Raw genomic sequence first — 23,920 nt, forward strand, 5'->3', positions numbered from 1 at the left:
GTCACCCGGTCCGCGCGGGTGCCGCAATCTGGCGGGGAAAAAAACCAAACTGAAGACAGAAAATTAGTTGCTGAGGCGGATCCCCCCGCCACCCCCTCCCGGCACGCGCCGGACGTGCCCACTCTGCGCATGGGCCGCTGCCGGTGAGGAGGAGGAGGTGGCGGCAAACCCGCGGCTCCCCATTGGGCTGCCCGCTCCCTGCCGGCCTGGCCCAATGGCAGCGCGCGTTGTTGAGGTGTGACGGGAAGAAGGCGTTGCCGAGGCACCACCCCTTCCCTTTCGCCGCCGGGCTGCCGTCGCGAGCGCACGTTCCAGGCCCGTCTCCTCCGCCGCTGCCTCCTCCCAAGTAAGCGCGCGGCGGTCCCGTCCCCCCCATTCCCTGCGGGAACAGTCGCTCCCGGCCCACCCGTTCCAGCCCGCGGCCGCCAGCGAGACTTGGGCGAGGGCACTTGGGGCGGGGGGGGGGGGGGGGGAAGGCGGCCATGTGCTCTCCCGGCCCGGGCCTGGGGCAGGACGGGACAGGCGAAGGCGAGCGCCGCGAGGAGCCCGGCCGGGGCGGGGAGAAGAGGCGTTCGGGAGACCGCGGTGCCACTTCCCTTCGGAGAGGCGTGCAGTGCCGTCAGCGTTAGGCCGGGCCGGCTGCTCGGGCCTTGGGGCAGCCGCAAAGCCGCGGCGGCCGGCGCGGGGCGGGGCGGGGCGAGAGCCGCCGCGGCTTTGCGGCGTTTAATGGGCTGCCTTGTGTGGGGCCCCGTGCTGGCAGGAGACCGGTACCCGGCTTGGCGGGGCGTGGGTTTATGTTTAAATTTCGAGCAAAGCAGTTGTGGCCGGGAGGGTGAGGCTTGCTTCCCCCAGCGAGGAGGTGAACCTGCTCTGGACGCGGAACGGGACCACCGGCACTGACGACCCAGCTGTCTCGTTTTGCAGGATGCGTTACGTCGCAGCTTACCTTCTAGCGGTCCTGGGTGGCAACGAGTCTCCCACGTCAAAGGACTTGAAGAAGATCCTCGACAGCGTCGGCATCGAGACGGACGATGAACGCATGAACAAGGTGGCATTGCCTCTTAATTCCAGGTGGTCGTGTCCCAGTCAGCGTCAGACATGGGAGCCGTTTCCTTGGCTTCAGTGTTTCTTTGGTTGCCTTGATGTTGATCTAGTCTTACTTTGTTCAGGTGTTCGCTGATCGTTACACGTGTGATTTCTAAAACGCTGCTTAACCAGTCAGAGCTATTTTTACAACAGTTTTGTAGAAGTCTGGCTTTCTTATTGAACACCTGTCCTCTGCAAAGATCTGTGTCAGTTGTTGCTGACTTCTGACTGTTCAATCTAATAATTTTCAGTGGGATGGTGGCAGCGGATAAGTATGTGTTGAAAATAAGTTCTGTTCTGACATAATGTATAGTTTGCAATTAATGTTTAATTTTGGAAATTAATGCTGAAATGGTTGTGATGAAAAAAAGCTTTTTAGGAAGAGAGTGTCCTAATTAGAATGTTTCCTGTGATATAATAGACTTTCAGCCTCGTGGATTAAAAATAAATGGCCATAAAAAAAAAAACCCAACTAAAAAATGGTCTTATCACCTGCCCCATACCTGTATGCAGAGTGTTTCCAGAGAAGTGGAGGAAAAAGCAAGTTGCTTTTGCAGCTGGAGACAGTTTTACCACAGGCCCAACCAAACAATGGGTTGACTGAGCTGACAGCATCCTTGTTATGGTTTGGGATGTTGGTTTGAACTCGTGGTGCTCCTGTTTAAATGCCAGGTCTTTCAGCTTTAGCTTGTTTACATTTCTTTAATGCCTTCATAAATTAGTTGTTTTCTCTGATATTCCAATATCCAGAAAGCTTCTCTGGAATTTGTTTTGGTCATGATTAATTAATCCTTTTCTGTTTGCATTGGCTGTATATTAGGCCAGTGTAAATCTAGTGAAGTCTTAAAATCACCTTCCTTCCGGATGAAGCAAGCACACAGGCACAGCATGTCACAGATGGCATGCTCTGTGTAGGCAGAAGGTGCCTGTTGAAAAGCTCTTGGTTAAAGTCCTTTGGCTTTGGCAACTCAGCAGTGTCCAGCACACTGACTCCTGGTAGCAGAGACTCATCAGTAAGGTCTGTAGCATTCTTTTTTTTTTTTTTTTTTTATGTGCTTGCTTGCTTTGGCAGTTTTTGGTTTTGTGTTTTTCTTTCCTCATCCCGGGTTATACAACAATGGTAGTAAAATTGAAGTTTGGACTCTCTGTTCCAGTGCAAGGATACGATAGCCAGCTTGGCTGTAACATTTGGTAACGCTAGGAACAGGACCCTGTGGTTTTTGGTCTAGGGCCCAGTGCTTCAGAGCCTCCTGGTGGGGATTGAGCGAGATAGGTTAACAGTCCCTCAGTGACTAACAGACCATTAGTGGGGCTTCCTAACTGGCTCCACAACATCTGTGCATCCTTCTTTCTGCAAGTTCCTTGGATTTATTATGAATTTATTGTAACAGGTTTCATGAAAAAGCTTTCACAGAAAAGTATAAAAGACTTAGCTGAAGTTTTCATTTTAATGTCCTATTCCTTCCACTGAGAAATAAGGAATGTTGGGGCTGTATAAGCAGCAGGATGGAGGTATTGCACATAATGATTAGTCAGTACTTGTTTAAATGTAGCTTATACTCATGGAGTTTTGAAACTATTAATGTTCTAAACTTAATTTACACAGGTTATTAGTGAGCTGAATGGAAAAAACATCGAGGATGTCATTGCTCAGGGTAGGTACAGTCTCTGAGTGTCACAGATAATTGCCTCTACTACTTTGGTAACTTCGACCTGAGAGTGTAGAATTGCAGCCAATTCCCTGATTTATTCATCAGTTTAGCTTTGCGGTTGAGGACTTCCATGCTGGATCTTGGCTGAAATGACTGAAATCCAGGTCCATTCTAATTCCCTGCTGGTCAGTGCCAGTACCTGCTGGGTTTCGCTTGTGGACCACATTAAACCGGAAGAGCATGTATGAGCTTACTGGTAGTCTGCTCATGATGTAGTTTTCTGGACATGTTGATTGGAGAAAGAATTAGCTGTCCTCCAAGTTCTCTGGGAGATTTTTTTCTTTGTGTTTTACACAACTGGTGCATACAAGTGGGTAAATGGGAAGAACAGACTGTTAAATGTAAATAAGTGTCAATTCACATTAAGGGTACAGTTACACCCTCTGCCATTAATACAAGCCCCTCCAATACACATCTCTTCTAGAGCTCCTTGAGTCTGGCATTTCCTTTTCTCTCAGATAGGACTCTGAGTGCTGACTTCTGTAGAAGCTTGTGTTCTTACCTGCTGCCTCTTACCAAAGCTGGAACTTTAACATTAACTGACTGGGTCATAGGGCTGAAATAAAGCAGAGCTGAGGTAGCGCAAAGAAGTTTCTGATTAATTAATTTCTGGTTTTTTTGCAAGTGTGTAGGCACAAGGGAACTTTTAGGCATATATTTGCTTAAAGGTTGCCAGGACTTTGCCTGGCCTTGCTGTTATGAGCAGTAACTGGACATTTCTATCCATGTAGTCTGAAGACCTAAGAGAGCCATTATGCATGTGCTTACAACACACTTACGCTATCTCTTTCTGTAATACTTTTTCTTTAAATAAATTGTTTCCTAGAACATACTGACATGCATATGAAACATGTTTGTTTACTTGGCTAGTCTATTAGAGCTTGAAGTAACAGGGAATTATTTAGAAACTGATTCTCGGAAATTGGAATACAGGCAAACATACTGTGTACACAACCTCTGAATGCCATGGGAGCCTTGGTATGTGAAAAGCAGATGCCAGAGAACTAGCTAGCTTTCCAAAGATGAGCATAAATCAGAATTCAGTTTGCTAATCTCAAAGGAGATGCAATAGGGTTCACAGGGTGCTGGAGAATTTGTTTAAAATGCTGTACTCTTTGCCATAAATACATCTTTTGCCCCCTACCCCCTTTTCTCCTGTATGCATCCAGGCATGCCCTCACAGTTCTTTATACCATTAAAAAAAAAAGGGGGGGGGGCGGGAAGCCAGTGCTGCCTATATGTTATTTTTGAGGTATATTGAAATTATCAATTTCTGGGCTATTGTGCTGTATTCAGGAAATATATGGGTTTTCTGTATGTGTAAAGTTGGATATGTTTGCCACTATTTTTATATGAGAGTTTTGGAAAAAAAAATAGGGGACTGTGTACAGAAGAAAACTTAATAGTAATGTGCTGTCAGTGTTCTCAGGATAAGTCTTTGTGAATCTTAAACTCTGAGTTTTTTTCACAGAAGAGTTTATACTTTCTTGTCATGGGTGCAGCCTCTTGTTCCTTTCAGCTAATAGTGACAGGCTCAGTCCATGAAACATAGTATCTGTTTTTTTCTGCACTCTCATTTCTCTTCCTTTTCATCTTAGCTCTGTGCCCGCCATGAGCATTTAAATACTTTCTCTTCTGTCCCACTTAGGTAATGGAAAACTGGCCAGCATGCCGGCTGGGGGAGCTGTGGCCGTCTCTGCTGGAGGGGGCTCTGCCGCTCCTGCTGCAGCTGCTGCCCCTGCTGCCGGTAAGTATGGGTGGAGAGGCATTGTTACAGGGCTGCTCTGTTTTTCTCTATTAAAATCTTAAAAATTGAGTCCAAATTTCAAGGCTTTTCTACTTTGGCAGTTCACTATGTGACTGAAGTGTAAACTGAATGGTTACTTTTCCTTTGGGCAATCAGAAGCATTTGCTCTTTATCCACCTTAAGATTGGTCTGGCTTAGAACCGAGAGTCAGTCAGACTTCACTGTGTAAAGCACATCCCTTCAATAGCAGTGTCTGTGTCTCCTTGGTGTTTATATTTGGCTATTGAAAGGGAATGAGATGAACCATGGAGGCTGAAATACCAATAATATGGAAGCTGAGAACACCAAAACATGTATCTTGAAGATCTGTGGTGCAAAAAATGTAAATACTGACCATTGGCTTGGTCTTTTTTTTTTTTTTTTTCCTTCAGCTGAGGAGAAGAAAGAAGAGAAGAAGGAGGAGTCTGAAGAATCTGACGATGACATGGGATTTGGCCTATTTGATTAATTATTTGTTATAGAGAAATTAAAATTCTTTGTTTTAAATGTTTTTTGAGTTTATTATTATAACCATGCAAGTGCTGTTGGATTCAGACAGCTGTTCTTAGAATAGCTCTGAGAAAGCTTTGATTTTTCTCTCTGAAACTGGTATGTGAATTTTATGACAAGCCGTGGGACTGAACTCTCTTAAAGGAATTAGGAAATGGCTAAGCTATGTGAACCTGGATGCTTGTTTTGACACTGCTGTTTCTTAAACAGTATGTGGAAGCTGAATCTACCTGATGTTAAGTTCACCTTCTCCATACTATTTTGCCATCCCAGTTACTCAGGAAAGAGTCCCATCTATTCAGCAATGAAAGGACTTTATTTTTCAGGATCTGTTTAATCAATTCCAAAACATGTGAAATTGAATGGACAGCAAGTCTGAATTAGTCCAGAAACATTGTCATTTCAGAGCTAGTTACAGCAATTAGTTTTTGTAAATGTCTAAAAGCACTGATTTCACTGCTGTGTCAGATTTCCAAGATCTAGGGACAACACCAATAAAATGCTTGACTATGCTTGGATTTCATGTTACATCTGTATGTTTAACATAGAACCTGTAACAAAAAAAAGACTGCATCCTGTTCTGCATGGGACACTGAGATCATGCAAAGGTGCTCTTCATACCGAATGGCTGTTCTGGGGGTATCTGAACCAATAGGACGTGAATCACCTTGATCTGAACAAAAAGAAACTATTTTATGAGGAGAATGGTATTTCTGGAGAACTGAAACTGATCTCTCGTGTGCCCAGAAGAACACATCAACTTGGGAGAACAGTAAATTTTGCTTTTATAAAGTGTCTTCTGCTAGGAGGTGGTTCTGGAAGGCAGCTTACCCTGACTTCTCCAGCAGTCCTGGCTGTCACCGTAAGTAGGTAGAGTACAAGTAGCACATGCGATGATCTTCCCATGCCAAGTCTCCACAGGCAGTGTCAAAAAGAGGTGTCCTGGAGCAGTCTATACTGTGAAGCTTTTCTAACATAGTTATCTGGGGGGGTAGGGGGGAGTGCTAGCTGATACAGCTATGTTGGTTATGCGTCACTGGACAAGGCATGGCAAGTACTTCTGAGAGGAGAGAAGGGTGAAATCCAAGTAGGAAAAACTTTTATCTCCCTGTGGTGTACTAAGAGAAAACACCCATTACTTCACAGTAGCCAAGGGAGCGAGCAGTTGAAAGTTAGATCCTCGGACCTCAAAATGACTGTGATTTGAGCAACTAACCCTTGCTGCCCTTCTGTGCCTGCTGCAAGAAAGTTATGGGAGGTAACAGTGCCAATACCTTTCATCTACTTTGTCTCTTAAGTCCTAGCATGGTGATCTTTGTGGTTGTAATGAAAACTGCTCATGTTCACTCTAGTTCTCTGTCAAGACTCGTAATGGCTGTGGTTTGGCACTGGAGGGGGTGCAGGTATACCTGTGTTTCTTTCCTTGCTGATTTCTCCATTTCAGATCACTGAAAAAGAGTGATTCTTGGATGTGGTTTTACTGAGAGGTAACTCCTGCCACCCTGCAATATTGCCTTGCTTGGCTGCTGCAAGAGCCAAGTCAGTGTTTACACAGGAAGGAACTGCTCTGTCACACCATTCAGCAGGGTTTTTCCATGCACGAAGCTATTCCATGAGCTTTGCTGTGCCCAGGCCTGTGGGATGAGACTGAAACCCGTGGTGCCAGCTGTTGGCTGCTGTGACGAGGGGAGGACTACTACTTTCTTCCCCTTATTTATCTCTATCTTCTGCCATGACCTGTTAAACCTTGAGTTATGGACCGGATCCTGTGTTGGGTGTCCTCCTGTCACCTTTAAATTCCTTCCTGAAAGTGCATCATTTTGATGAAAACTGTTGCTCAATCTGCTTTGTGAAAGAGGACAGGTCCTTTGGTAAACTGTTTAGAGAAGAAACTTTTGGGGGCGGCTCTTGGAGAAAGCACTGAAAATACAGCATCTGTTACACTGCTACAGGGAGCCAATGTATTCTACATAACCACCCTGTGTAGGTATTCCTTGTGAAGGTCAGTGGACAGGTCTACTTCAAGATTTCACACACATTTTACAGAATTTGCTAAAACCGCTGCATGGTGAACGTTTCTTCCGAATGCAAAATCAAAGCATTTTAAGCTTTCTTCCCCTGTACCTATTTATGAAACAGTTGTCACCTGGTGGCTTTGTATATGAGCAGTGATGTGCCTGGAAGACTATTGCAGACTTGTTTGGTGCTCTGGATGGAGCTCACCACTCTGTTCTGCTGATCTCAATGAGCTTTAGCTATGAAGGAGTTGGGATCCCTGCTCCTGCTCTGTGGACACTGTTCTGAATTTTCAGGTGTCACTGATGCCTTTTCAGACTGGGCAATGATTTCCAAAGGCAAGGGTAGCAGTGTGGTGGATGTGTTGTATTCCATGATGCTCTCAGAGAAAACTAGTGCCTGCAAACACTTGGAGTGGTGGCCTAGTCTGTCCCCTTGCAGAATCAATTTTAGCTAGAACAGATTTTTCCTGATTTCATAAAGAAAGGCTCAAAGGCATTGAAGGGAAAGGAAAGGATAGCCTTGTGCTTGGAGATTACACTGGTAACTGATCATTACTAAATTGACGGTAGGGCAGAGTGATTTAGTTATAGGCTTGGCATTGAAACACGTGAGCTTTCCTCACTGCGAAATGCTGCGCCATCTCAAATCAGCTCTGACTGAAAATCATTCCTTGCAAACACCATGGGGCAGGGAGAGTGACATCTTTGCTACTTGGAAAGCAGGGAGAATGTCCTGGACACTACTGGAAAGTCATAAGCAATGGGTCCCTTGGGGCCACTGTCAAATTAACTGGTTTCACTCTTACTACTAAGGCCCAGTTTTGCAAGCCGCTACATGCTTGTACTCAGTAGGTTTTACTTACGTGGGGCAGAGACATCTGTAGTAGCTTTCCTAGAAGGAAAATTCAGTCCCAAGAGAGCAGGACAAGGGGACTACTCCATTGCCTAAGGAGATGCTCCTATGAAGCAAGTCTCAAGTCTTTGACAAAGAATTATCCGATATACGCAAACATCACAGGTAAGAAAAAGACATCACAGTCAGGCTTTGCAGTGATGTTAACGGAACTCGTGTTGGGCTTCATGACCTGTGCCCCAGTCTTGCTGACTACAGGCCAGAATACTAGAGTAACATGCTGAAGACAACAGTGTAACAGGCTGCTGCTCAGCTTCCCTTTAAAATTAATTCCCATTGGCCATCAACAACTGAGGTCTTACCTGAAAAAACAAACAGAGGTTGTTTGCTTGTATGTTATTATCTCATATGTACTAACTGCTCACCATTCATTAGACTGGAAAACAAATGCAACAAAGGGAGATTGCATGAGAAGCTGTCTCGGTGGCATCACAACATGCAAGGGCACAAATGAACTTGCAGTATTCTGATAGGACTTTGATACACATGAAAAGCTGCCATGTAAATCTTGCTGACCTGGTTTACTGCAGGATTATGAGCAATTGCAGAATTATGGCAGTGCTTTCTTATTGAGAAGAAAAAGATTAGTTTTGGGGGATAATTTATTTTTGAGAAAAACACAGTTGTTTGCCAGCCTGTTAGTGCCAGTACCCAGGCGGCATTCTGCAAGAGATTACTGTTCACATGGTTTATTTCATTAACCTGTTTCAACAGGGCAGCATTAACTTCCTCAAACAGGTAACTTTGAGGGTCAAGGCAGAGTGATATAAACAACTCAGGATGAGCTTGCTGTTGAGAAATCAAGTGAAACTAACCCCAGCATTGTCACAGCATTGTTGTTTCTATTTTCCAGACATAGTAGGAACCTTAAAGTTTGTGAAATGCTGAAAAAAGAGGAAGTAGCATTGGCTGGAGAACAAAGCTGTTCTTGTGGTTACAAGTGTTAGGGAGGTATCTGCAAACAAGGTTCAGCATTCAGTTTTGCCACAGATTTCTGCTAAAGTCACAGCCCATTGACTAGTTCTTCCGCAGCACGATCCTTGTTCTAGAAAACACAAGAGACAATGCTTTCTTTGTGTTTGGCTATATGGAAATACCTTTCTGTGTCACCAGAAGCATGGGGTGAAAGCACTATGATTGATTGTCTTGGTGTCAAGGGCCTTTAAGAGGGTCAAAGCTCAGATGTGCCAATGCTCACCTCTTCAGGTGAAGGAGATGAGGGCTGACAAGGGTTACGTAACCACATCAAACTTAAGGGAGGAAGGAAATTACAAAAGCAAGTAGAGGTATAAGAGGAAGGGAAAGAAGGGTGGGTATAGGGCATAAACAGAGGACTTGAGATCAACTGGGGTTAGTTCTTTAGGTGCTCCAGGATGGAGCTAGTGTGTATCAAGGGTAGTTCCTGGCAGCTCGGTGAGGTGGTGGGCTCCAGGGTAGGACGTGGAAGAAAGATAAGGCTTGACTCCTGCCTGTCTGATGGAAGGAAAGCGCAAATGTTTAATGAAAAAGCACTCTGTAGGGGCTGGAGTATGAGGCCTAACTTGAGCTCAAATATTTGATTTATATGAGGGTTACTTGCTGAGTTTGGTTGCTTCAGTCAGCTGTCTGTGAGGCAGTAGAGAGCTGTTCTTAACAACCTGGATGGCCCCTCTGTGGGGAGGGTACCAGCCTCCCTTGTATCCTGTGAAAGGACATTTGGAGTGGAAGGAACAGGAGAGGGGCTACTTGGATGACTGCCACTAATGTAACTGGTGAAATTCCTGTGGGAAGGAAGGCCTAGTTCTGCTTAGTTTGAGAGCTGTTAAGGACAGGTATAACAAGTGTCCCAAATGAGAAACTTCTGACCAGTTATAAGAAAACTAATGCAAATAGATTTATGCCAAGAAGAATTAAGCCTTTTTTTTTTTAACTTTGGTAGAAAGTGCTTTTGCCCCATGTTGAGTCTATTGAAAAACTACTTAAGCTTTTTGTTTTGTATCCCCCAAACCTCCCTCCTGCTCATCTTGCTTCCTCGCTTTGAGTTGAGCAGCTGCTTCTCTTGCTATGCTGATCATTTTGATGTCCCTGTAAACTTTCACACTTATCTAATTGTTTGAATGAATAGTCTGTATTGTTTATGACAAGTGGATCTTTCCAGCTTCTGAAATCTATTTTGATCTAATAGCACTGGCCTCTCACCCAGTGCTGCTCTGTGGTGAGTTGATATGCCGTGGGCTTGCCTGTCCTCAGAGCTTCTGCAGAAGGACTACTGAAAATTGTGGTTGCCCTGACCAAAGGTAAGCGTTTTGGTGAGCTTACAGGCATGTAGAGAAAACTGTTAAGAGAAGGGTAGCAAAGGTAAGCAACCGGGTGTATTTTGGTGAGTTTAGAGGCAGAGAAAGCTGTTAAGAGAGAGGGGTTGCCTTTCTCTCTGTTCTTGCACTATGCCTGTACTGAGCCTTGCCTCCCTCTGGCTCCCCAGCTTTTTATGAAAGAAGAAAGCTTTTCCCTTCCTCTCACGTTTTTTGCCCCTCTCCTGAAAAACAAAGGACTCTACCTGCAGGAAATGCCAAGAACTTGGGAGCAGAGGCCTTCAAGAGCAAGCATGTTTTGTGGGGGGAAGACAGGCTGCTGCCCCGGTACACGGCAAGGCTTGGGGTCCTTGTGAGGAGCTGTAATCCTCTCCTTTCCCACTCGCTCCTCGAAAGAACGGGCTTAGCCTCTGCCGCTGAAGGGAGGAGGCGGTGGTACGGCTGCCGTGCTTCAACGGGCGGCGAATAACCGCAATGACCACAGGGGCCGGCCTCCCTGGGCTGCGGGGGGGGTGGTGGTGTCACCGGAGGAAGGGTTGGAAGGAGGGGCCGGGAGCTTCCCGCCCTCGGCCGGCGGAGGGGCGATGCCACCGCCCCTCAGCTCGGCCCCTCCGCCGGCCGAGGGCAGGGCCGGGGCCGCCTCATATAAGCTTGGCGGCTGCCAGCAGCAACCCAGCGGCAAACCTCGCCGTGCTAGTGACTGTCTCCTTCCGCAGCAGCGACTCCCGGCTCTCTTCCTCCGTCCCGCCCGCTCCGGGGCGGTGTGATGTGAGAGGAGCGCCGCGGCTTCCCCTCCTCCCCCCCGCAACCCCCGCTTTCAGCGGGGCGCGGAAGCCATGTTCCCCCCGGATTCCACCTGGAATATCTCCTTCGCCGGCTGCGGCTTCCTGGGTGTCTACCACGTCGGGGTAGCCAGCTGCCTGCAGGAACATGCCCCCTTCCTCGTCGCCAACGCCAGGAAGGTCTACGGCGCCTCAGCCGGGGCGCTCACCGCCACCGCCCTCGTCAGCGGCGCCTGCCTCGGTAAGCGCGGGGCGGGCGAGGAGCCCTCGGCGCCCGCGGGCGGCCCGGGGTCGGCCTGAGGTGCCGGCGCTGTCACAGCGAGGCCAGCCGGCTGCCAGAGCCGAGCGCTCCTTCGAGTCTTGCCTTCGTAGTGAGGAATTCTTTTGAATTACAACAGCAGCGGGGGGGAATGGTGGTGGGAATAGCGCTCCGCCCTCCTCCTCCTCCTTCCCAACTGCGTGCGGCGCTTTGTTTTTAAGGCCTTTACCGCAGTATTCACACCCGGTTCCTCGCGGGTGGCGTCCGAGGGGGTGTCGGAGGCACCTCGGCCCCGTCAGGCCGTGAAGAACACGTCCAAAATGGGCACCTGGCTCCCGTGGGATGGAGGGCGGGTGAGTGGGTGCCGCTGTGCCCCGCAGCGCGGGTGTCCGCAGAGGGGACCGCTGCCCCACGTCAAGAAGGTATTAAGTCCTGGTTTTGATCCCCACCGTAGTGAAGTGGACTTGTGGGGGTTCGGTTCTTGGGTTTGGCTTGCTTGAATGTGGGGCTGTTGGTGAGGAGAGGAGCCGACCTCTCGCCGTGTGAGTGCCAGCTCTTAGTGGCTGCGAATGGGAGGCGAAGCGGCTGGAGATGGAGACGTCAGGCAGGGTGTTGCGTGTACGGATTAGAGTTGAACTCCGAGTAACTAGGAAATCTGTCTTTATTCTTTCTTAGCGTCTTTATTTCTGGAAGAGGGTTATTCCTTGGGGTGTAGGGCACTGGGAAATTTTACTGCCCTCTGCAAGAGCTACATCACCAGTTTAGCTAGATATTATCTCTGTTTTCAAGTTACAGAAGAAACCTTAAAAAGTTATCTCTGAAGCAGGCACACAAGGTAGTCTGTCCCTGCTTAGGGCATGTCTGGGAAACAGCTGAAGAGAATGGTGTGTGGTGCTTCCTGGTTTTTTTGCTGTTTTGATGTTTAGCCATTTTGCATATGGGGGAAAAGTAAACAAACACATGCTAGAGTCTGTACTTGCAAGCTTTTCTTTTATTTTGAGAAAAAAAAATGCAGAAAAGTATCTTAAACTTGAAAGGGGAATGTGGTGTGAGGGAATCAGGTATATCTGTTTAGTATCAGAGAATTACAAGCCTCTCCTAGAGCCAAGTGAAACCAGAGCTGTTTACTGCTTGAACTCCTCTCACCTTGATCACAGGTGTCTTTCCACGGCACTCCCTGTTCTTTGGGGAGAGGTAGAGTTTTGAGATGTAGCCTTCAGGTAGCAAAAGTTAGCTTTTTCTGTGTAGTTTCATCTGAAGTTTCTCCCTCCTTAGCATTTTGTTTACAGAAATGCCCAATGAAGTGTAACTGTTGCTTCTGGAGCTTGATGGGAAGCTCTTAACAGCTGTTCAAACCCCAGCCTGGGATCTCAAAGGCTGTAGTCATGCCATGGTGCCAGCTTTTATCATGGACAAGGGAAAAGGCCTCCTCTAATCCCTTTTCCTGCAGGGATCCATTTGCTGATAGCTGCCAGGGATTTGGTTGCTTTACTTGCTGTTGCTTCTGTTGGAAGAAGTGGCTGCCCAGTTAGTTCCCTAACTTGGGTGGTCCCTGTGCCACTCGGAAGTGTGGCATGAACATGAGACAGGCTGGCGGTAGTGCCCAAACCCTTTTCCTTGCTCAGATGCCATTATAGTGCTGAGCAAGTCTGTTACCATGTCTACCTTGTTGTTGCTATTTATATGTCCTGAGCATCCACGGTGTGCTAGGCATTGCCTTCAGGGAGTTACCCAGCCTGGTAGAGAGCTTTCTGTGAGTCAGGATTACAATAGGTTTTCCTGCTCCCTGTGAGGTACAAGGGGAGGCATGATAAAGAGGACTGAGTTACGGGTGACCTTCTAGGCAGCATTTACCTCCCTTCTGAAAGAGAGCAAACCATGCTGTTTAAAGCCAGCCAAGGCTTGGATCTTGCATTTTTAAATTCTGTCTGAAGTTTGACTTTTCTGGGATACTTTTCTTTTGACTCTGCTTGTGTGGCTGGCATATATATATCTTGGGTAGAGAGCAGCTCTAAGGCAACAGAGCTGACTTCTGGAAGTAAAAGCAAACGGGTGCTTGGTCGGGGCATGGCATCACTGCACTTTGTCCCTGTCGTAAACTCTCCTGACAGTGCAGATTCCAGGCTGAGGTCCAGGGTTTAGAATGAAATCATAAGGAAGAAGGGGACGGTGGCAGAAGGTACAGCTGCAGCCTGTACTAGGAGAGCAGTTCATCCTAGTACAGGCTGTTGTAGGATACCGAGTATCTGTGTTTGCCATGCAGCTGGTTTCTGTCTGAGAGCAAGTGTAATAGCCCATGGGCTTTGAAGCTTATGGCAACTGCTGCCCTGCACTGTCTGTTGCCCCGTCCATCAAATTGAAATGCTAAATAGTGTGTCTTGATGGATGACAAGCAGAGTGGAATTTTGCAGAAGCCTTGTTTATTTGGCTGTGTGTAGATAAGGCTAGTGCCTTCATGCATCTCTACGTGGCTCTGAACTCAATGAGACTCTACTGTGCAAAGATAAATACTTCCTGGGGAGGAGTGGAAAAACCTCTTCCTTTGGGGTTTTTCTTTGATTCTGATCCTTTGAGACCCTGATCGGAGAGAACAGGAATTTTCCTGGACTTTGGAGTGTAAGATCCCACTTAGTGGTTTCTTTTCCAGCTTTTTCCTTCTGGCCTTTGCACCTGTTCAGCTTGCCTCTGAGCTGATCCTGCCTTCTCCCCGAACTAAGACTACACTGTCGTCATTTGTATATGGCAGTAAGGCTTCACTATGGGCTAACGCTGAACTGAAAGCCCTGACCAAATGATATGCAGCCTTGAGAGCTCCCTGTGGGCTTCAAAGGTGCATTTGAGAATACCAAATAAAACAGCACTGGGCATGCATATTAGCTAGGCAGAGGACCTTATAAATAAGAGGCCAGGAGGTATTTATGGTCTAATATGACCTCACCTAGCTTTTGTTAAGCACTTTACCATTAAGGTGCAGGGATGTTGGATTTATTCTCCAGTGGTATTTTTTTAAAACAGTGGTATTGTCCCGCATCTGAGGTGCTCTCTCCAGCTTTGAGATTATTCTGTTCACTGGCATGAAAAAGCATTGCTATTTTTCCACTAGAATAATTTGTATGGCTATCAGGGTGCATGGGGCAAAGTCTCACATGTTTATGAGTTCCTTGATTGTGCATACTGCAGTGTTGTAGTATGAATCACTTTTTGTCCTGAGGGTTTCCTGGGAAATGGCCTTCTATCATGCCTGTGTCTTCTCTTGGGGCTGTTGGAGTCCAGCACACCAGGAATAGCGCCTTCATATGCCAAGCAAGTGAAAAGTCCTTTTGTGCTGGCTTTGTAGTCTCCTCCTTATGCGTACCTCAAATCCTTCAGCTTTTCACAAACTCCAGGCCTGGAGCTCTGAGGATGCTTACCTGTCTGAATAAATCCTTAAGTCACTGGCCTGGATGAGTAAAACTGGCTTATGTGACATGATGAGACTGTCCTTTTTCAGTCACAAGTAACGCTAAAATGCAGCTACTGTTGGATTCTTAAATCTTAAATACAGAGTAGGGGATATATTTTTGTTAAGGATCTTGAATCATCTCACTCTGGTAAGCTGTATGGGATTTGGTGTGCCTGCTTTGGAAGTGTAGTGGCCTGGATGGATGATGGAATGTGAACCTGTAATTGCTGAAAAACTGTTTTTGAGCTGATGCTAAGGTCCCAGACTGTGCTTGTGACTCATAGTTAACCAACATCATTTCAATTGTCTGTGTAGCATGTGAGTATTATCTTATACAGCTTTCAGCTGAGGGTGGGTTGGAACTGCTGAATTGCTGCTTTTTGGGGGGAAGAGGTGGGCTCTGCTGTCACAAGCAAAGCTGGCTATCAAACGCCTGTCTGTGGGAGTTAGCTGTTCTCCTAAAGCATGACAATGTCAGCAGAAAATGATAAAGCAAGCTGAGGGGATGCTTCTAGTACTAAGAATACAGAGAGGAGGCCATGTACCTGCTAGATTGAGTAGTGTTGTTTGGGGTGTTTGTTGGAGAGCTCTTCTTGGGTTGTTTACAGGATTTGTTTATTTATTTATTTTTAACTAGTATCTTAGCCAGGACTCTGTCTCAGGCTTGACCTGAGATGAAGTAACAGTTATGTGACATTCAGGTTTCCTTGCCAGCTGTCACCATGTGACCACCAGGAAATACGCTGCTGAACTGTATAGACTTTTTCCATTGAGTAGCAGGAGGAAAAAAACCCCAACAAACCAAACCCTCTCTTACCTTTTGAAATTGAGATAATGAACGATAGCAGCATCTTAAATGTTGTGCTCCTGAAATTCGATTATGTGCGTGCAAAGGCTTAAGGGCTGGTCACAGAGATTATTTTTTCTGTGTGTGTGGAGTCCAAGACCAAATCCCAGATTGAGAGAGGGAAATAAATCAGCTTAGTCTCTATGGAGTCCTCAGAGCAATGCCAGTTTATGCTGGCCAAAGCGTGAATCATGAAGCTTATCCTAGGACAAGTATGTATGATGCTGTGTTGTGTGGCTGTGTGAAGAGATCTGTAGATCTCCCCAGGTGCATGAAGGAAAGCTTCACAGCATCTGTGGCTTCTCAAAACTTGAGTCCCTCCCTGCACAGGAGATTGTCATTTGTATCTCCTGCAGAGGCCCTAGCTGGGGAAAAAGTTGTTGAGCTCAGCGGGCCCAGCCCAGTCAATGGAAGGAGAGGCACCCTTATGTACATACATGGAGATGTGGATGTAATTCATGGGGCACCTCCTGGCACTCCCTGGAAGCGGTAAAGCTGCTGCTTCTTCCTCTGGTGGAAAAGAGAGGTGGGTGGGGGAATGTTCTGTGCTGACATAGTTGGGAATGTTCACTGGCTTGGTGGAGAAGCTGCTGTGCCTGGATGAGTGCCATCAGCAGTCACAGGGCTGCAGGCTCTGGTGTCCACATGAGTGAGCTGGCAGCCAAGCAGCCAGAGCACCGTGCAATACCTTTTGCTGGGAGGGAGAGCTTGTTCCTATTGTCTGCCTGGCTCTAATAAGGAAGTTCCTGTGAGGAAAGGTGCTCTTGCAGGCATCATGTTGGATGAGTGCAAGGGAAGCCAAGTAGCCACTTTTAGCAAAAAACATAGTTGTAGCAATGCATGTGTTTATTCTTTTGTCACCTGACATAGACAGTAGGTGTGCAGAGCAGCTTGGTGCCCAGCCTTTCTCTGTCAGCCACAACAACAGCTGTGCAGTCTCAGTGGCAACAGCACAAGCAGTCTTTGCATGGTCATTCTTCTGACCCATAATTTCAGCATCTCTCTTGAACTTGTAGCATGTCCAGGCTGTTCCACTTCTTTCTGCCTCTTATCTCCCAAAACTCTTCAAGGCACCTGCAAGTCCTCCCTATAAAATATGAGATTATGTTTGGAAGTTGAGTTTAGTCCTGATAAATCAAAAACCTTCCTCAGGTTCCTTCCAGGTCCAAACTCCTGCTGCTGTAGTGGTTACAGCAGCTCTGCCTGCATGTCCGGTAGCTGATGGTGTTTGTTTCCTGTCAGAGGGCCGTGCTGCCTTCCAGCACAGTGGGCTTGGGAATGACTGTAGTTCGATGCTAGCCCCCTCCCTGCTCACTCTGGGTTTCTCCAAGTTTCCCTCTATGCCCTCCATGAAGCAGGGATGAAATGTGCACTGGCTTGGCTGGAGAGGATATTCAGCTCTGTGCTTGCTTTGTACTGTACTTGAAGAGGACCATGCAAGGGCTGGAGAAATGGTAATTTGGTCAGCATTCCTCCTTTCCAGAGCTGGAAATGGACAAGCCTCCTAATTCCAGGGCCTTTGCAAAAGCTCAGAAATCTCCTCCTCCAAGGAGCAGTGTGAGCAGGTGACTCCTGTCCACCTTGCTCTCCATGAGGCAAACCCTGCTGCTGGCTGGATTCCAAGCTGGCCACCACTATCCCATTGAGTCCTCTGCGCTTATACACTTCTGATGCCCAGCTCTAATACTTGGCCTCTTTCTTTCTCCTAAATGTTCCTGGGACTTGAGGTGAAAGTCAGGATGTGCCTTCAGGAGTCTGGGAGTTGAGGGAGCCCTTGTATGTGTATTTGCCTTAGGCTGTCTTTCTTGTCAGGCAGGCATAAGGCACCAGAGAGAGTAAGCTGGTGAAAAGGAGGGGTAGAGGAAACGACTCCATGCAGAAGGCCCTAAATAAGTCTATGTCCTTGGGAAAAAGCAGAATGTGTCCTGGAAGTGATAGGGTCTGGGGCAGTAGAAAATCCCTTCCAAGGAGCACATAGAAGGGAAGGAATTGGTGAGCCTTGGAGTGTAGAAAAGATGCTGGAGATTGTTGTAGCTCTGCCTGTTGTAGCTACAAAGGCCGAAGGAAGAGAGGAGAGAGTTTGGCGCTTACAATACAATAGCTGCTTGTGACAGGCCTGATCCTGTCCCTGGGGTTGTGCTGATCTGCAGTACAGTGTGGCTGGGAGAGCTGCCTTCGGTGTTCTGGAGAAAGGGACTCTCCCCAGCTGAAAGGCTCAGAACAAGCCAAGCTCCATGTGATCCCAGTGGTGATGAGTCTGGCTGGATGGCATGCACTTTGTTCTTGGTACTTGGGATACGTCAGGTGTGGAAGCTGGTAGTTTTACTAGAACCCAGGGCTTTGTGCTGCCTTCTGGCACTTGCCCAGACCTGAAATTGTGGTGCTTTCTGGTACAGAAAAAGACCAAATCTACACTGATGGCTTCTGTCTGAAAAGTCCTCTGGAATCGGCAAGCTTCATGAAGTGCCTTCTGCAGCTGTTTCCCAGGCTTTTGGCTATACTGTGCCTGGAGGATTTCTTCTGAGAAAGAACCATTCTCTTCCTCTTCATACACTGCAGTTTCTTTGGATGGATACTGGTTTTGGAAGCCTTTTGGGTTAGGGTTTAAAGGATTGAGTACCATTTTAGCATTGGAGGCTCTGGCAGTGTCTCTGAGCTGCCACTCCTGTGGATTATCTAGTGTAGCATCCTGAAGTAGAGGTGGCGGCATCTGAGGGTGTAAATGAATTAGGGAGCCCTTTACATACGTTAATAGCAAGAGCTGCTCTTGCCAGCTTCATTGAATGCTGCTGATTCAGGGCTGGGCCTGGCAAAAAAGTTATTCCAGTGTATCATGGAGGCAGGGTGTGGATTCAGGCTGCCATAGTTATGTCATGCATGGAGAAAGTTAGAGCCCTGTTCTTCAAAGTGGACTATCAGCACAGGGGGAGTTACACTGATTTATCTAGCCCAGCATTCTTATATAGTGGGATCGGTAAAAACTTCTTTATGGGAACAAACTAACCATTTAACTACTAGCCATAGTTCATTCTGTGTGTGTGAGCTTCAGGTGGACTTTGCTACATCTGTCTTGCTGGTCTCCTTGCTTGTGCACTGCTCAGCCTTGTGGGAAGGGTTGAGCAGAGGCTCTTCCCTTGCAGGGGTCTGTGCACCCCTCTGTGAGTATCTCCTGTCCTGCTCACGTGGTTGTTTTCAGAACCCCAGTCATCTTGATGCCTGGGAGTTGTGGCTCAGGGACCACTGTTGATGTCCGTGGAAGAAAGGTAACATCAGTCTCCAGATATTCTTGTGTCATGGCTCCCAAGGAATGAAGACTGCCTTGTGGTCTGCCTGAAGTTGCGTCCCAGATAAGCTGCTTCGTCAAAATGAGATTCCTTCTAGAGCAAAATGCCCCTGCCTCTCTTCTGAGGACTACTTTGAAATGAAGCTTCTCATTTTTACTTCCTTGCTGGAGCCTGCTCCGCTCATGCCTTGGTTAGTGGGGAAGAGTTCAGGGGTGTAAGGTGACACCTAGCATGCCTGTGTGAGATGGAAGGGTGAAGCAGGCACAGCAAGCAGCGTGCTTGCAGGTGCATGGGGAGGTGCTTGGCATGGATTTGAGCAGTTGTCTAGCTGTGCAAGCATGAGGGAGCTGGGCACGGTGCAGGCTGAGGGGCTATTCCTTTCATTCTGTGCCAGGGCTTTAGTAGCCACGCAAGTGTACAGTGGGAAAGGATGGGGAGAAAGGAGACTGGCTGCTCTTTTCTGCATGACAGAGCTAGCCCTGCCTCTGCTAACATCTCTGGTGAACACAAAACAATTGCTGCCTGCAAGCATGCAGGAGAGCATTCAGCAGGGGTTTGACTGAAAGCCACCAAAAGCTGTGTGGGGGCCTTGTTTTGGTGTTCATGAGCCCACTGAGGGTACAGGCTAGTGTGTGATAAAGCTGAAGGGGATGATGGAGTGGCAGCTATTTCTTCAGGCTCTGGAAGAAAACAATGATGACTGCTCACTCCACTTTTTATCCTTGTGGATCTGTGGTGCATGTGCCTGGCAAAGGTATCTACCGTCCTGTAGCACTCTCTCTTTTTCCGAAGCTTCTTGCCTCTATTGATACCTCCTGTGTGAAGTGAAAACAGTGCAACTTTTCCTTTTCATGAGCTGTTATACCATTTAATTTCTCTCTAATGCAATGAACAGAAATGCAGCATTAAGCCTCATATTAGGGAATTACAGTGGAGAAAGGTGAGGCTTGTGGGGATTGCTGTTGTGGTTGTGACAGAGGATGATCCTGGCTGCCTGAACTGAGCTGCCTCTTGGCCTTCCTATTGATTGTTTCACAGGAGCAGCTGTGCTGTTTTCTGATTTTTGTTGCAAAAATAAACATTCCTGTCCTGGCCGCAGAAACAAAGTGGGCCTCAGCTTGGAGAACATCAGTCGCCTGGTGAGGGTCTGGTGTGCCAACCCTACATTAAGTCTGGTGCAAGGGTTTAGGTTAGAAACGTAATCAAGCCTGGCAGCTCTTGTGCCTGTTCTCCAAAATCCTTTTTGCTTCTGTACAAAGCAGAGCAACCTGCCTTAAGGTGAGATGAGGCATGAATTGTGCATCTGCGCTTTGGCTTGCATGAGGGTCCTACCCTGTAGGTACCAATGGGCAGACAGGCAGGCAACAGTCACTGTGGGCTGCCTGGTGAGCTGCTCTGTGCAAGAGGAAAAAACTTGGGCAACTTAAAAGCAGATCTCCTCCTTAAGCTCCCCATATCCAGGACGTGACAATAATTCTGGTTCATCTGTTAACTGGTATCTAGAGCACACAAAATAACCATCTCTCTTGGCTCAAAGGGGGAAAATGGCTCCTTTTGGTTTGGCTTTTTTTAAACAGCTGAAGCGACCAACAGCTTTTTGCTTTTTTCCCAAATTTTACTTGAAATAGAAGAGCAAACATTTGGGGGACAAACATGTTAATAAGAGGGAGGCTTCTGGCTCTGAAGCAGTTGATGTGGAGACTCAAGAGACTGTTATAAACAATTATATTAATTGTTAATAATTGAGGCCTGTATGTGTAATCTACTGACTGTGGTGGTGTCCTTTCATCCTGTTTTTGTGTTTTGTATCTTTGTATCCCTCGATTTATGTTCGCCTAGGCAAGTTTAAACCCTTTGGTATGTAAGAAAACCTTGAGCTTTGTTAACAGTAGGCACAAAGAGATAAGAAACCTTGAGTTCTGCTGAGCTTCGTGATTAAAACTGGCCAGGGTCAGCTAACTGGGAGAAAAGAGATAAACCACCTGGGATGACCCACACTGCGCATGCTTTAAGAGAAAGGTCAAATAGCGGACACCGTGAGGAAGACTAGCGAAGACCACCAGAGGACGTCCGAAAGACCACCAGAGGCCTTAACACGCATGCGTAACGAACATTATAATATGTTAATGACTTCTCGGAAAGAGGATGAATATGTAACGTGTTTCTCGGAAATCTAATGCATATACATGAATGCTCTGTATTTAGTCTGTACACTAAAGCCTAACGGTGTGCACGATAGGTGGAGCGATCCCCCGTGCAACCAGCGCTGCTAATAAAGAATACCTACTTAATAGTTAAAATTAACTATTGAGTCAATGTCCTTTGAATCAATCTGGCGACCCAGGTGGGACTTTCTCTGCTCGGCTGCAGGACCCGCTGAGAACAGGACTCCCTAGGGTACCCCCGGGATTTTCCCGGAGGGGCTCCTCGCCTCACTCGGATCACTGCGGGAGCAGACAAGAACACCATCGGAAAGAATAAAAGGTATTCTTTAAATTATTAGTTGGGGACCGGTCATTTGGGCTGTCCATAAGTCATAAGATTTACTTATGCAGGATGGCGTATGCCAGGTAGTTGATGCTCTTGGTATACCTTTGGTTTTGGTTTAATACGTGTCTGGACATTTTTGTTGCAGTATACTCTGTATGCTGTTGTGCACTTTGCGTGCTTTTGGTTTAGTGCCCATACATGTATTTTGGTTTCTGGTTTAGCTTTGTTTCAGACCTTTTGGCTAACTGAATGTGGTAAACGACTATTGGATTGGAAACGGATTACGGAGATCATCGTGAGTTTTGAGTCAAAATTGTGATAAAATCGAGTATAAAAAAAAAAAAAAAAAAAAAAAAACGGTGAATTGAATGCTTGGGTGAGTGAGAGGCAGCTGCAAAGTGTGTGTGAAATTCCGATCCGCAGACTCGTATCTCCGTAGGAGGTACGACCGGAGATGAATGAAGTGTGATTGATTTACTGATGATTTGGGACGTGAACTTATACATTACTATTATAGTTATAACTTTGAGCTTGGTTATCTTATTAACCTTGTGTTGTTGTTGTTGGAAGAAGTTCCCTGTCTGGTGTATTCTATAAATGTGGGTATTTGAATGGTGTCTTCTGCATCCAGGAAATGAGTGTAAACCCGTATATATCCTAGAGTGTATGCGGTGTAAACAAAAGCTACAAATAGATTGTGGAAAGGATATTGAATGCCCTAAGTGTCGGGTCTGGGCTTCCTGGGACAAAAGAGAGAGAGTCACGTATATAGCAGGAATAATTTGTGGTTGGGAAGGTAAAAATCAGAGCAAGTAATATGGGAGGTAAGCAGAGCGGTGGAATACTGAAAAAGAGCCCCTTAGGTTGTATCCTAGCACATTGGAAGGAAATTGGGGGACCCCCAGGTGGGAATGTGGATAGAAAAACTCTGATAAAATATTGTAATCAATGGTGGCCCTTATATAAATTAGATGATGATGAAAAATGGCCCTTGAATGGGACACTAAACTACAATACTCTGTTGCAATTGATGCTATTTTTGAGACGAGAGGGAAAATGGGATGAAGTAATGTATGCAGATATGTTTTTCACTTTAAGAAATCATTCAGACTGGCAGAAGAAATGTGGCATTAATTTGGCCCCACAAGACCCTCTCGTGCTAGCGATAGAAAAAGAGCAAAGAAAGAGTACGGGAAAAATGAAAAGATGTTGCTCAGCATGTAGTATAGGACAAAGGTGTATAAAATTAAAGAAAAATGAAGAAAGGATGGAAGAGGACCTCGATCTCTCTCTTTCTGTATTACCTCCACCATCCTCAGAGGGAAATTCCATTGAGGATGCGGGTGCGGAGGAACCTGAGGAAAATACAAAAACAAAAGATTTAGGTTTCACACCTATAACGGCCCGTACTCGAAGTAAGATGGGCCCTATTATTCAGGCTCCTCTGAGACAAGCGGTGGGGGTTACTGGCCCCACTAGAATTAAGATACCATTTACAATGAATGATTTGGATTTATGGAGAGAAGTAGTAAAGGAATACCGAGACGACCCCGAAGGAGTTGCCAAAAGATTCGAGCTGATTGTTAAAAAATCAAGACCCAGATTGGAAGGACATCGATTTAATGCTGGATGCCTTAACTGAGACTGAAAAACAATTAATAATAAAGAATGCACGAACTCAAGTGCAAATTCAAATAACTGCTGGGGTTTTACCCGGTGTAGTAGATAACCACATACCGAGAACCGACCCCAATTGGGACCCTAATGATAACCATGATTACCGATTATTGAAAAAATATCAAGAATGGATAAAAATTGGTATTGAGAATGCAGTACCGAAAGCAGTTAACTGGTCAAGCCTGTACGCAGTAAAACAAGGTCAGACTGAAACTCCCACAGAGTTTCTTGACCGGTTAAGAGCAGCAATGCGGAAATATACTACATTAGACCCTGTTTCTGAGGTAGGGAAACAGCAGCTAGTCTCTTTGTTCTTGGGACAATCCTCAGAGGATATAAGAAGGAAACTTCAGAAATTAAAAGGGACAGAGATAAGGGATTTAGAAAAGTTGATAGAAGAGGCCTGGAGAACGTATCGGAATAGAGAAGGGGAGGAGAGACGAAAAATGGGAACAGCTATTGCCGCAGCTACAGTAGCCGCGCTGGGAAGACAGGATAACTCCCTTCGTGGGAGGGGTCGGGGAACTGGAAGGAGGGGAGGCTCGCGCCAGCCCCTAAGGTCAGATCAATGTGCTTATTGTAAAGAAATAGGTCACTGGAAAGGACAATGTCCCAAGCTGAGTGGAGCACAGGCTGTTGTAGCCAATATCACCTCTGGTCAATGAGGGGGACCGGGGGAATCCACCCTAGCGGATCCACTGGTTAAAATTAAGCTAGGGAAAATAGAACAAGAGGTGGATTTTCTTGTAGATACGGGGGCGTCCTATTCAGTGTTAAATCAAAAGCTGATACCGGAGGATGAAGAGTTTGTGACTGTAATGGG

The 23,920-nt window shown here is 46.6% G+C and overlaps 2 protein-coding genes and 1 non-coding gene across 4 annotated transcripts in view; all 3 read left to right on the forward strand.

The window, feature by feature from the left end:
- The first annotated feature begins 115 nt into the window (after positions 1-115).
- On the forward strand, positions 116-5,612 carry RPLP2 (ribosomal protein lateral stalk subunit P2). Of its 2 annotated transcripts, XM_052811755.1 has the most exons (5): positions 132-346; positions 925-1,048; positions 2,693-2,741; positions 4,447-4,545; positions 4,977-5,612. In XM_052811755.1, exons 2-5 carry the CDS (start codon positions 926-928, stop codon positions 5,051-5,053), a joined length of 348 nt encoding a protein of 115 aa, XP_052667715.1. In that variant the 5' UTR covers positions 132-346; position 925; the 3' UTR covers positions 5,054-5,612. The 2 variants fall into 2 exon arrangements, with proteins under 2 accessions (XP_052667716.1, XP_052667715.1); XM_052811756.1 differs by lacking the exon at positions 2,693-2,741 and having other exon boundaries at positions 116-346.
- Positions 2,901-3,028, forward strand: LOC128153161 (small nucleolar RNA SNORA52). The gene has a single exon (XR_008238857.1). It is a non-coding gene; the product is annotated as a small nucleolar RNA SNORA52 (small nucleolar RNA).
- A 5,311-nt stretch (positions 5,613-10,923) lies between the features above and the next one.
- The window catches only part of PNPLA2 (patatin like phospholipase domain containing 2), a 36,683-nt gene continuing 23,686 nt past the window's right edge, over positions 10,924-23,920 (forward strand). Inside the window, exon 1 of the mRNA XM_052811754.1 lies at positions 10,924-11,339. Within this exon, the coding sequence (XP_052667714.1) occupies positions 11,153-11,339 (187 nt within the window). The 5' untranslated portion in view covers positions 10,924-11,152. The remainder of the gene's footprint in view (positions 11,340-23,920) is intronic.

Source organism: Harpia harpyja, chromosome 16, assembly GCF_026419915.1.
Source record: "Harpia harpyja isolate bHarHar1 chromosome 16, bHarHar1 primary haplotype, whole genome shotgun sequence".
Taxonomy (NCBI): domain Eukaryota; kingdom Metazoa; phylum Chordata; class Aves; order Accipitriformes; family Accipitridae; genus Harpia; species Harpia harpyja.

What these genes read in the sequence shown, in the direction of transcription:
- RPLP2 (XM_052811755.1), top strand. Translation starts at nt 926, where the DNA reads ATGCGTTACGTCGCAGCTTACCTTCTAGCGGTCCTGGGTGGCAACGAG. An exon ending in CGAGGATGTCATTGCTCAGG is followed by an intron (nt 2,742 to 4,446) that starts GTAGGTACAGTC and finishes TGTCCCACTTAG; the next exon opens with GTAATGGAAAACTGGCCAGC. An exon ending in AGCTGCTGCCCCTGCTGCCG is followed by an intron (nt 4,546 to 4,976) that starts GTAAGTATGGGT and finishes TTTTTCCTTCAG; the next exon opens with CTGAGGAGAAGAAAGAAGAG.